The sequence below is a fragment of the Camelus ferus genome, chromosome 11 (assembly GCF_009834535.1).
Source record: "Camelus ferus isolate YT-003-E chromosome 11, BCGSAC_Cfer_1.0, whole genome shotgun sequence".
NCBI lineage: Eukaryota > Metazoa > Chordata > Mammalia > Artiodactyla > Camelidae > Camelus > Camelus ferus.
In genome coordinates this window covers 61,069,933-61,083,271 of record NC_045706.1, presented here as the reverse complement: position 1 = coordinate 61,083,271, position 13,339 = coordinate 61,069,933, and the positions used below count along the sequence as shown (strand labels likewise).

The 13,339-nt window shown below is 45.6% G+C and overlaps 1 protein-coding gene across 1 annotated transcript in view; it reads right to left on the bottom strand.

Annotated features, from left to right (window-relative positions):
- WDFY4 (WDFY family member 4) overlaps positions 1 to 13,339 on the bottom strand; it is a 267,578-nt gene that overhangs the window by 234,019 nt on the left and 20,220 nt on the right. The window contains 3 exon segments of the mRNA XM_014562645.2: positions 2,265 to 2,371; positions 3,124 to 3,238; positions 13,044 to 13,294. Of these exon segments, the coding sequence (XP_014418131.2) occupies positions 2,265 to 2,371; positions 3,124 to 3,238; positions 13,044 to 13,277 (456 nt within the window). The 5' untranslated portion in view covers positions 13,278 to 13,294.

The window sequence follows — 13,339 nt, the reverse complement described above, 5'->3', positions numbered from 1 at the left end:
TACATTGAGGTGCAAATATCTTTTCAAATTAGAGCTCCCTCTGGATGTATGCCCAGGAAAGGGATTGATGGATCATATGGTAAGTCTATTTTTAGTTTTTAAAGAACTCTCTGTACTGTTTTCCATAATGGCTGCACCAAACTGCATTCCTACCAGCAGTGTAGGAGGGTTCCCTTTTCTCCACACCCTCTCCAGCATTTATCATTTGTGAACTTTTTAATGATGGTCATTCTAACTGATGTGAGGTGATACCTCATCGTAGTTTTGATTTGCATTTCTCTGATAATTAACAACACTGAACATCTTTTCATAAACATTGTATCTTTTATACAATAGATGGATGATAGGAAGAAAGGAAAGGAGGGAGGGAGGGAGGGAGGGAGGGAAAGAGGGAAGAACTGGTACAGAGCAGAAATCAAGGGCTTTCCTGGCAATCACACTGCTGGTTTTGGTAGGTTTCCTCCTGGTGAGGGAACTGGAAACTCAATCAGGACAGGGTGGTTGATAACAAGTACAAGCAACTGACTTAAAGACGTGATCAGGATGCTTTCCATCCCCTCATCCAGATCTAAGACCTCACCACCACCAAACAGCGCTATAGGCGAGAACCAATAATCCAGAGAGCCACCCCTCAACTAAACAGCCCCAGGGCTCCAGGCAGAGAGGAGACAGGTGGTCAGCAGGGGGAACAGCTTGAGTGTGGAGCCTCCTGGGGCCTTTCTTCCACGGCCTCTGCCTGCCACTCCACTGGGATTACTGCGGCTGCAGCCTCTGCGTGTGTGTGCACGTACGCACGAGAGTGAGCACTGGTGTGGTCTAAACCAGAATCTAAAGTATATTGTCCCACCCAGTGGCCTAATCTGACAGACGTGGTGGGTAAATGAGAAAAAGAAAAGGGAAAAGTGTGCAGTCCAGGCCAGCACCAGGAGTGTACTGCAGCCCGCTGGTACCCGAAAGCTTCCACTGCAGCTGATGTCTGCCCCTGGATTTGACAAGTGGCCCTACGTGGCTGCGCTTGGGGTGGCTCTCCCTGTCCTCTGAGCTGTGCTGGCTCCACTGAAAGCCAGCTGCCTATTTCCCTCATTGCTTTTAGAGCTGACCCCTCACAGCAGAAAACAAAGCTTTAGGATTTTACAACTCAGACTGGAAACAGTCCTGTCCCAGGGGTTGAAGAGCCCCTGCTCTGTGCCTCAGGCCACAGTGCCTGACGGTGGTCCAGGCAGTTTACATAGATAAACAACAAGGTGGTCCTCCCTCCAGTGAACAGCTGTGCTCCTCTCTCACCTCCTGGCACTGTCTCCACATACCTGTCCAATGCCCGTGTTCACTGTTACACTGAGGGCACCCACCACCCCAGCCTGGTTCCCTGTTGTTCCTAGTCTGGGTACCAGTGTGGCACACACGCTAGATGGATAAGCCTCTGGGTCTGCCCTCTGGCAGGGCTTCTGGCCACTTCTGCTGATGGCCACCGCCCCCAGATTGCTTCCATCTGAGAGGGCAACCAATCATCAGGCAAAGCCCTCCAGGTCCCCTCCTCACGGTGTGAGGATGTGACTGCAGCCAAGGGCCCAGGCGGGAAGGGAAGAAGGCGGAGCCAGCCTCACTGGTTCCTTTAGTCTGAGTTTAGCAGGAGGCAGGAAAGAACAGAGGCTCAGAGCACGGGCTCCGGAGTCAGGCTGCAGCTACACATCACAGGTGAGCCTGAGTTCTCACCACCAGTGCGGCACCACCGTAATCTGACTCACAGGATTTGGGGAGGATTAACTGGTACAATGCAGGGGATGCCTCCGCCTTGCCCTGACACACGGGAAATACAGTCCATACACACCTGCCGTTGTCAAACCTCACACTTGCCCTAGAACGGGAGCATTAATATTCCCTGATTTTTTATTCTATTTTTTTTTCTTTAATGGAGGTAACGGGGATTGAACCCAGGACCTCGTACATACTAAGCACGTGCTCTACCACTGAGTTCTACCCCCTTCCCTAATTTTAAAATTAACAACACAATGGAGATGCAGAGAGGTCAAATACTTTGTTCAAGGTGACACTCAGCTTGTCAACTGAAAAGACAGGATTTGAAGATGAACTTCAGGCTCTGAAGTCCACGTTCTATATCAGAAGGGAAGTTGGGGAGGAGAAACGATAAATCAGTTTCATGAGAAAGAAGACACTCTTGAGACGCGCCACTGCCCTGTGCTGGGACTTCTCTCTGCACACGGATGAGAAGCACCCAGGCCGTGCCAGGGGGGCCTGGAACTTACTGAATCTGTCCCAGTGAGCACGTACACCGACTTCAAGAGCAGGTAGCCATCCTGGTCTGCATCCCCCTTCCATCGCAGAAACTGCCCAGCTGCCACCCGTGCTTGCTCTGGCAAGAGTGCAGGAAGGGGAGAAAGTGTCACCAGCAGGGCAGTGTGGTGGCCTGGTCACCCAGCTTCCCTCTATTCGGCCTGTCTCTCCATGAGATGTGCCTTAGCATCTCTTGGGAACTTGTGCCTCTTGCCCTCCCAACAGTGTCACCTGAATCTGTACCAAACATCTCACACTCTTGCCACATTCATCTCCTTGGGGGATAGCCTTTGTCATGCCACCAACCCTGTTCAACAACCATCAATGGCTCCCTATTGCTAAATAATAAGAACAAAGTCCTTGGTGATTGGACTTGCCACAACCCAGTGTCTTCACCCTACTTCCTGTATCCCACGTCCCCTTTGTCATGGGGATTCTTGCAATCTACACCATGCTCAAGCTATTCCTTCCCCCTGGAATTCCCTCCTGCCTTCAGCCCCATACCCTCAGCCTTCAGGGTCCAGCTCTGTGAGTGGAAGGATGCAAGTCTGGGAACCCCATGGCAAGAAACATGGCTGGCTTTGGTTTCTGTGTTGTCTGCGTGTCTGTGTGTGTGTGTCCCTCCCAAGAGCAGCAGAGTTCCCCACATCCCCCTTTGCCTTGTCCTTGTTCTCCAGGGTACTCCGTGGCGGAACCCGGCCCACCATGCATTCCCAAAGGCATTACTCTCAGTCCTCTAGACAGCCCAGAGGGGCTTAGCCGGAGGCCTGGGAGGAATACACAGAGCTGTTCTGCTCTCCAGGAAGTTCTCCCTAACCTCTCTTCTCTTACCTGCAGGCTTTCCCACCAGGACCTTTTGTATTTCTTGGACAAGCTGGTTGGAAACATCTTCAGCCAGCTTCGCGAGACTGGGAAAGCAGATGATCCCCACGGAGTGTTCCCAGGCCTGAAGTGCAACAAACAGGATTTGCTCAGAGATGTCAAAGCTACAAAGCCAGGCGTGAGCATCACCTACCCTACCCCACCCCCACTCTGGCCAGCCCAAACCAATGGCTCCACCTGCTTTCCAGGTGCAGCTAAAGGCTACGGAATCACCTACCCTCCAGCTTCCACTGTATCCCTAACCCTAGTGCCTGGGAATTCTTCAACTTCCTGCTGAGCTCCAAAGCCACATCCAACTGACCCCAGACATCTCCCCTGAACTCGGAACTCCTGGAACATCAAACACACCGAATCCATTGCCTTCCCCCTAAACCTGCTGCATCTTGTCTTAGTGAGTGGCCTTACCAGGCACCCACTTGTCCTACAGGGAAATTCCAAGAAGTGATTCTCTAGATCCCCCTCTCCCTCACCTTCCTCACCATCAATTGCTCACAGATTCTCCTACACGCTTGTCAAATCTCATGCAGCTATCTTAGTTTTAGTCGTGCAAGCATTTATTTCCTTCAGATAAATTCTGACAAGTGGAATTGTAAGTTTAAAGCATGGGATTGCAAATCTTTTAATGTGCTTTATTTTTTAGTTTATATTTTAGTGCTTTGGTACCTGTTACTAACTCATTCTCCAGAAGTTTACCAGATGAGCCTCCAAGGGCTCCGTGGGAAAGGGCTTAAGGCTGATTTCTGTCCACCAAGGCCAACACTGAGCACGGCGCTGCTCTTACATCTTAAATGAGAAACCTCATGGAAGAAAAAGTATCCCATCTCAACTGCAGCCTCAGATAACTAGCGTGGGTGGATGCTTTTCGTGCCTTTTGAATTGTCCGCTCTTAGCCTATTACCCTATCAGGGTTTTCACTCTTTTCTCATTAATTTTAAAAATGTCTTTATATGCAAAAATTGTTAAGCTTTGGTTCATAAGACTATCTTGATTTTTTTCCTCCAAATTTGTCATTTTGTCTTTTTTTTAACATTTTTTATTGAGTTATATTCATTTTACAATGTTGTGTCAATTTCTAGTGTAGAGCACAATTTTTCAGTTATACATGAACATACATATATTCATTGTCACTTTTTTTTTTTCGCTGTGAGCTACCATGTCTTTTAATTTGGTATTGTTTGGTTTTGCCATACAGAGATCTGAAATTCCTAGGGAATGAAATTTCTCAAGCTGTTCCTTTGTTTTTTGGCTTTAGTTCCAGGCTTAGGAAATCCTTTCTCAGTCCAGGTTGTTAGTGTCATTGTTTTAATCTCCTATTTCTTTTTCTTTTTTACTGATGTATAGTTGATTTACAATGTTGTATTAGTTTCTGGCATACAGAATAGTGAATCATGTATATATATATATATATATATATATGTGTGTGTGTGTGTGTGTGCGTGTATATATTCCTTTTCATATTCTTTTTCATTATAGGTTACTATAAGATATTGAATGTAGTTCCCTGTGCTATCCAAAAGAAATTTTTTTATCTATTTTCATATATATATATTTTTCTTAGGATGCCAGGCTCTTTTCAGAATTCCCTCCTGGTTTCTGTAGTAATCCCAGCCTTAGATCTGCGTCTGCCTTTGCTCTCCCGTGTTGTCACAGGCTGCGTCTAAGGATGGGGAGAGCTCCCTCCAGACCAACAGTCAGGGTGGAGTGACTATCCTCACCCCAGGCTTGAAATCCTGGCAGTCCCTCATCCGAGGTTCCCATCAGGAAGGCGACCTGCTGTGCACAATCCTGGCAATTAGTGGCATCTATGAAATGCAACTCTGCTGGGCTGTTGTCCGCTGCTCCCACCCACCAGCCATATTAAATTATATTCCTTCCCCAAGGCCTGATGGAGTTTTTTAAAGCTGAGATCCGACTTCTAGAAAAAGTGACAAAGACAGAAAAATACCAAAAGGAAATTGTTTCCAATATCTCCTTGCTATAGATATTATATTTGTTAAAAAGTAAAATCTTCTGTATTGTAAATGACACTAAGTACAAAATGAGGAGGCAAGCCACAGATTGGGAGAAAATACTTGCAGGGCATACACTGACAGGAACGGTATCTAGACACCTTCAAATTCAAAAGAAAAAAAATATGATTTTTAAAAAACAGCAAACGAAGCAACAAGTAACTTATAAAAGATAATAAGCAAATTACATAATCAGAAAAGTGCAAACTAAAATCGCAATGAGATGGTTTATATTTTGGGGGTTAGTAAAAATGAAAAGCCTGGCGATACCAAATGTGGGTGGAGGTGAGGGACCACGAGACCCCCTACACTCTACTGATGGAGTGTCACTTTTGAAGAACCTCTTTGAAGAGAAGCATTTAACTCAATCTAATAAAATTAAAGGGGCGCACGTCCAAGAACCCAGCAATTCCAAGCCTAGGTATTCCCTAGAGAATATTCCAGTATTTCCTAGAGAAATACAGGCACACATGGACAAGGAATATTTATGAGGTGTTACTTATGATTGTAAAAATCTGGGAAAGACTTAATGTTCATCAACAAGACAATGAATGAATAACCTGACATATTTATATAAGGATGTTATGTAGAACTGAAAAAGAAAAAGGAAAAAAGCTGTATCAGTATGAATAAACCCCGGAAATAGAATCTTGAGTGGAAAAAAAGCAAATTGCAAAAGTATATTACAGTATGAGCCTACAAAAACCTTTGAGACTATACATAAATTACACAATCATCTTACTTATGGTTATAAAAATATACTCATATTATTACATAATTTATATATAGTCTCCAGGTATTTTAAGATGATACTGTAATATACTTTTGCAACTTGCTCTGTGTGTGTGTGTGTGTGTGTGTGTGTGTGTGTGTGTGTGTATCTCATTCCCCATAGGGAATGATAATTTGGCAGGTTGGGAGTTACCATTGGGGGAGGACAGAAGGGGAATGAGTTCTAGAATTCATGCACAGGTGGCTTTAGTTTATCTGAAATTCTTTATTTCTTTTACACAAGTGGTGAGTCCTTGGGTATTTATTTTGATTGGAACAAAACTTTGTATCTGAAATACTTGAAAAATTTTCTGCCCTATAAACAGAGTTGCATCTTTCCTTTGTAAATAAAAAAGCCGTACATCAGAACTTTGCTAAAACTACAAAAATGCTAGGTGAACGTTAAACACTATTACACACAGTAGATCTTCAAACAAATATTTGTTAAGTGAACACATGATTACAGGACTCACAATATGCAGAAAGACGGCCAAATGTATCGCGTGCTGGTTTTATGCCAAACGCTGGGCCAAGCACTTACATGCATTGTTTCCACTAATTCTCGTCACAAACCTTTGAGATTGGTATTATTATTAGTCCCACTTGACAGAAACTGAGGCTGAGCCAGAGGGTAAGCCCGGAGAACCAGTTAAGCAGCAGAGTAAAGAGCTGAATTATCTCACATACACCCAAGTAGCATGTGCACATCCAAGAAACGTATGGCGACCACCTGGAAACGAGCTATCACCTGGAAACGTTAATCTCTGGAGAAAGAAGTCAGCCCTCCTGGCTGGGAATTTCTGCATTAAGATTATTTCCCTCCCCAGGACTGAGAACTGCTCTGATGTCTTCCTGACAGATTCCTGTGCCTCCTCCCTGCACTGGCAAATCCCTCAAAGACCAATTTGCAGGCAGTTGACTCAGAGGCGTGGAGATGGTCTTCGAGCAGTGGGACCCCAGGAGGCACTCCACAATAAAGCAAATTGGGCCACTGTGAGTTGAACAGTAATTGTACGCTCAGCCAGATTCTCTCAAGGCTCACACTCCTTCCTGGGACCATGATGGGCACTTCTGGAGGCCAAATTAACTCCTTCAGGCCACTGGGGTGCCGTCTGATGCACAGAGGCAATCATTTACTGAATGGTACCGTGGAGACCCCAAAGAGTTAAGGCAGCTTCCAAAAGGACCTAATTTTTTCCCAAACTGGGATTTGCACGCTGGGAAAATATTGCTCAATATTTTTAAAATCTTTTATTTACTTGCATTATCTAAGCTGTACCATCGTGCCTTGTGGCTGTCCCCTCACATGGAAAAAAGGAGAAAGAAAATGATGCTCTGGTCTCTAAAGGGAAATAAGGAATGACAAAAGCTCTAGAAGAGATGAGAGAAAACCCCAGCTTTTGAATAACAGAGAACCGGGCTGATTTTCAAGTGTTATTGCAATATTCCTTCTGCTCCACTGTTGCAGAGTTTGGTGATTTGGCTTTAAGTCAGTTCAGAACAGTTCAGAGACTTCACATGAGTTTCCCCTGCTAGTGTGGCACAGTTGATTCTCTCCCTTGTATATAGAAAAAAAAATGATGCGTCAAAACTTTGCTAACGTAACAAAAATTTTGTCCCCTGGGGAAGGAAATAAATCACGCTGAAGGCCCCACCCTGTGGTGGACTAGAGTCAGGGGTAGACAAGAAGGAACATTTACTCTTCCCATCCCCTCTGGATACCACGCTTGGAAATAACTGTTGGTCATCCTTGTTATTATATTTCATCTTACATCTCTCTCTTCCATTGTCAGTTGGGTCCATGGTTAGTTTATATGAGAATAATTGATCACAGCCAATGGCATAAAATCTGTCCCACTGGCTGGGCAGTTAGCCTAAGAGTACCTGTACACACCTGTGCATGTGTGCGCCCACACACACACAGAGAAATACACTCACCCCAAGAACGACTGATTTAGTGTTCACTGCAATCCCTTTACAGCACGAAATAAATGAATTCCTGCCCATGTTACCCACTATTCCAATTACCTATTGCTGTATAACAAAACACCCCAAAACTGAGTCACTTAAACTAACAGTAATTATTTATTTTTCTTGTAGATCTGAAGTTTGGGCCGAGCTCAGCAGATATAGCCTCTCTCTGCCTCCCTCGGCTGGAGCAGCGAACAAGGGCGAAGAGAGCCACTTGCAAGATGGCGCAGTCACATGGCTGCCGAGTTGGTGCTGCCTGTCAGCAGGAGCAGCTGCAAGGTCGGGGCTTTGTTTTTCTCCACATAAGCTTTTCTCAGGGCCGCTTGGGCTTCCTCACAACATGACAGCAGGATTCTGCGCGTGAGTATTCCAAGTGACAAGAAGAAGCTACGGGTCCCTTGAGGCCTGGGCCTGGAAAAGTCACTTCTGCCCTATTCCATTAGTCAAGCCATCACAAACCCAGCCAGATTCAAGGGGAGGGGACATGGATGCCACCTCTTGAAGGGAGCAGCGTGAACCCATTCGCATCATCTCTAATCTACCACGTCCACAGGTTCCCTTTTTTCCCCCCATATTGTCCCACCTCCCAACCCCCACTGCAGTTTCTCTGTCCCAGACAGCGAGGAATTTTACACTAATTGCTAAGGATTCCCTGTCTCACTGTCGGCTTTCTCTCAAAGTGCGTATTCTAAGAACAATCTTCACATCTACACCTATGGCTCTAGCTTTCTCCTGTTTATTTTTTTTTAAATAGACTTTATTCTTTTAGAGCAGTTTCAGGCTCACAGCAGAATTGAGCAGAAAATACAGGGAGTTCGCACGTAGCCCTCCCGACCCACACATACGTACTCCCCTCCCCTCAACATCCCTCATCAGTGTGGCATATTTAGCTCAATCAATGAACCAACATGGGCACATTATTATCAACCAAAGTCCATAGTTTACATTAGGGTTCACTCTTGATGTGGAACATCCTGTGGGTTTTGACAAATGCATGATGACATGTAGCCACCACTATTGTCTGTTATCAAATACCTCTATTCAATGACAGGGATTGAAGTGGTTCCCTTTCCTCCAAAATAAACTCAACTGAATGCCAACAGGACCCACCCATGCTTGCTAGAGGGATAGCCTTCTTCTCTTGGTGAGAGATCCTATATTGGAAGGGTTCTAGAAAGATCAGAGCCCAAGGCTCTTGTCAGGGAAAGAACAGTCAATTGAATTCTTCCTAAAAACACTGCCCTGCACGCTGGGAAGTCATTGGCTCTGTGCTGCTTCCTGTGTGATGCAATAAAACCTTCCCCTTGTCTGCAACATCCTGCAGTCAGCTATCTAAACAGTGCATGTGCAGGGGGTGGTGTTCTTTTTATACCCCAGGGGTCATAGGTACCAGCCAGGCAAAGCCATCGTCCAGTGAGGCATGAGGTAGGGAAAGAAACGAGATGTGGTGTGTTCTACGAACCTCAGCACTGTCCAAGGGAACCCAGTGGCTAACAACAGGGGCAGACTTTGCAGGTTAAGTTCTGCTCCCCACTAACAACTGGGTGACCTTGGCCGAGTTATGCAACGTCTCCAGACTTCTCTTTCTTCATTTACAAAGCTGGGATAAAAATAGCACCTACTTCCCAGGGCTATTATGAGGGCTTGTAAACACTGAACAAAATGCCTGGTTTAGTTGCTTAGAGCTTGGTTAACTATCACTACCCATCATCAAAGAAAGTAACCACTTGCCCTGGCTTTGACCGAAGAAGGGGAATGACGGAGGCTGGCAGAGGAGGACCTGAAGCTCTGGGTGAGAACTTTGTGTCTGACTCACTCCCCCGGGACAGCTCCCTGTTGGGATTCCAATGTCCTGAGACACCTCGGGCTCTTCCTGATTATCAAGACAGTAACCAAAACATTGAGTGGGTTCACGCCCTAACCCTGCAGTTGTTTTTCAGCTCTGGAGGCATTGGGGCTAGAATTTGCTGTAGAACCAACCAAGCCCATTTTACTTGCCTAAACAGTTAAGGCAGATTTATGTGTAAGCAATGACTGGGAAAAGCTCATTTCCCGCTGTGTGTTTGGAGGAATCAGATACGAGAGAAAGCCAAGGAGGCTGAAAGGAAGCTCTTTGGGAAGAGAGAGTTTGCCTCACAAGACAAGCCTATTGTCAAATCTCAAGACTCATTAGGTCAAGGCAGATGACATCCCTTGAGATGGGACATATACTGTTGTCAACCTTCACCAGAGCTCTAGCTACACGTGGACCATACCTTTCGTGCCTAACTGGCCCAGACCCCACAACCCAGAGACATAGCCTTTCCCAAGCAGGGGCAACAATTCAAAGTCCCTTGTGTGCATTGTCTTGAAACAAAGGATATTCCAGATCATCTTAATTTTCCTCGGGCCCAAAGCGAAAAGATCTCGGTACAGAGAGTTGAGCTCTATGAAACAAACTACATCTTTCAGATGCACTCAGGATGCTCGGAGCCCAGTTAGGACATGGTTTCCATGACAACCAACACATGCATAAAGCTTTGATGTTAATGGCCACATCCCACGGGAGATGGCATAACTTTTTAAGCCCTGAAATTTCTAGGGGGTTCTTTATAGACAGCCTTGAAGAACTGTGCTTTATGGTTATAAAATTCAGAACAGAGTGACTATAAGCGTGATTATTTACACAAGGACCTGTATTCCAGTGGCTTCCTCAGTCTTCCTCTACAGCTCAGATTTCATCTGCACTACACCTGAAAAAAGCCTCCCACCTTCTCCATGTTTCCTTCTACTTCCAGTTCTTAATTAAGAAGCCCAGAGGCTGTGGCTCTGACTCTGGCAGGGTTTTATTTGTCAGAACTTAATAGGAACAACAGGCTTGTAAACACGCAGGACTTAATAAAAGAATATAGATTTTTTAAACTGAGAAAGCCTGTACTATTCTGCATCTGCAGAGTTCATCAGAGGTGGGCTACAGGGATCCAAAACATAAGTAGATTTTGTCAAGCAGTTTGGGGAATCGTAGCTCCAGGATCTCAGACTGCACGTGTGCGGTGAGTACCCTGGAGGCTAGTGGAAAGGCAGTGGGGACCATGTCTGCTTTCCATGTGTTGTGGACTCTACAGTCTTCACCTTATCTCACCTGCACAGTCTCCTGGCAAACTGTTACTGATCCCACTTTAAAGATGAGGAAACTGAGGCTTGCTCAAAGATGCACAGCTAATAAGCAATGCAGCAGGAGCTCGCACCCCACTCTGTTTGACTCGAAAGCCCATGTGTTCAGCAATAGGGCCATCGTGCCTCCAGTTACCAGGCCAGGTTTTGGGAAACATTGACCAATATCAAAGTTCAGTTATAATAGGAACAACTTACTCTCCATGAGGTCAATGCCTGTAGGGTCAGATAACATGTGAGTGATGTGGATTGGGTGCAAGATATTAGGGAAGAGAGGACTAGGGTAAACTGGGAGACCAAGACCATTTCTGTCTAAAAGGGATGCCCTTGACCATCTCCATCCAATTGTCAGTATTACAGCTACAAATATTTTCAAGAAAATTTTTTTTTCAAGAGAAATTTGCAATCTGATCCTCATGTGAAAACTTTCCCTTTTGAAAAAAAATGGCACTAATTCATTTTTTAACCCCCTACAAGCCAAACAAAACACATTCTGGGTACCAGTCAGTATTCTCTGCTCTGGACAGATGTGGGTAAAACCGCTCTCCGTCTTCCTTACTTTCATAGCCCAAGGCCCTAGAACAGTGCAAGGGAGCTCAATAAATAATTGCACAGCAAATGAGTGAATTCCCAAACCAACGATCTGGGGAGGAGCGAAGAAGTATCAAGCCCTGGCTGTCAGATGCAGAGTCCTTCCATCAGATCCAGGGCTGCCCAGATGGCTGGGAAAGACACAATGTGATGGGAAAACCCACAAGCAATCCCAGAGAAGTTTGATTGGGGCCGGGCATTGCTCACAGGTTTTCTTCCATAAGGCAGTTGGTCTGAGAACTGGGTGAGGCTAAGTTACCTCCCGAAGGTGGGGTCATCAGGGCAAAGAGGGTTGGGAATGAGAAACCTGAGCTGTCTCAACTAACCTAGTTCCTCTTTTCCAGTATGTTCCCTCTGCCCCAGGTATCCAATCTGTGAAATGGGATGGATGGGATATACAAGTCCAAAACATGGAAGGAGTTAATGAATTCATGGATCGTAAGTTACCTGGAAATTGTTTACAGAAAGGCATCCCTAAGTATTCGATGCAGCCTATAAATATGCCAAGAAAATTCTGAGTCCTCTTTGGAAATTCTTCAATATTTCTGGTTAAAAAGTTAGATGAAACTAACAAAGGAGTTTCCCAATAAAAACCTCCCAAAGCCTCCATCTGCCCTAGTTTACTTTCAAATGTGAAAAGGATCTCATATCCTCTGTGCTTTAAATGTAGGTATACCTTTTTTTGTAACAATAACCCAAAAATCAATAGTTAAACAAAAACTAAGTCTTCATAAAAAGATGCATTTCCAACTCTACAATTAGACTTCAGTATATTCAACGGTAAGGCAGACCTCACTGGCTGGAACTTTATCCCAGGACAACAGAGGAAACCCCGTGTACCCAAACTGTCACCAGCTGCCACTAGCTGGGGTGCTGGCCCAGTAGACAGGCTGGGCTTCTCTTCTGTGTCTACGACCAGTGAAGGGACACGGCTTTGCTGATCCCCACTGATTACGCCTCGGTTGCATTGTTGGCACAACCGAGGTTCTGGTTCTCCAGGCCCTGGTGCTGGCATTGCTGGTGTCTGAGCTTACCAGCCATCCCGGCTGCTCAAGTCTCAGGACACACGTCCCTTTTTTAGCTCCCAAGGGAGCACGTCTGTCCTCTGGCTCCCAAGAAGCGATTGTGACTGAACCATATCATCTTTTTAAACTAAAGAGAAAATATTACTCACGAGCCAACTGTCCATCCTGTCCAAGCCCATCCTCACTTGTTCACCATCTTCATTCAACAGCACAACGCGCTCCTCTAAGCCACCAATCAGAGACCGCTTGTGATGGCATTAAAACTACCAACGCTGGTTTCCCATCCTCCCAGACATGTCCCCATAGCACTGTGTCATCTTTTTACAGTTTCAAAAATGAGTTTACTGACCTTTAGGAAGAGCGGGAGAAGATTCAACAGGCTCTTCTGACGTTCAGCGGGGCTTCTATACGCCTGCTGCTGGTATTCCAGAAACTTCCTTTCTAGCATCTCCCAGAGGGTGGTGGGGCCAGGGGTCTGCCCTCCTCGTGGGAAGTCAGGCTGAGCAACATCGGGCTGGCCTTTATTTTTGGAACCTGGATCCTCAGCTCTGTCTTCAGCCTTCGGAACGTCTTTCGCCTCCATGCCTCAGCAAAGCAGCTCTGAGATAGGAACAAAAAAGAAAGATGAACTGTCCTGTCACAGCA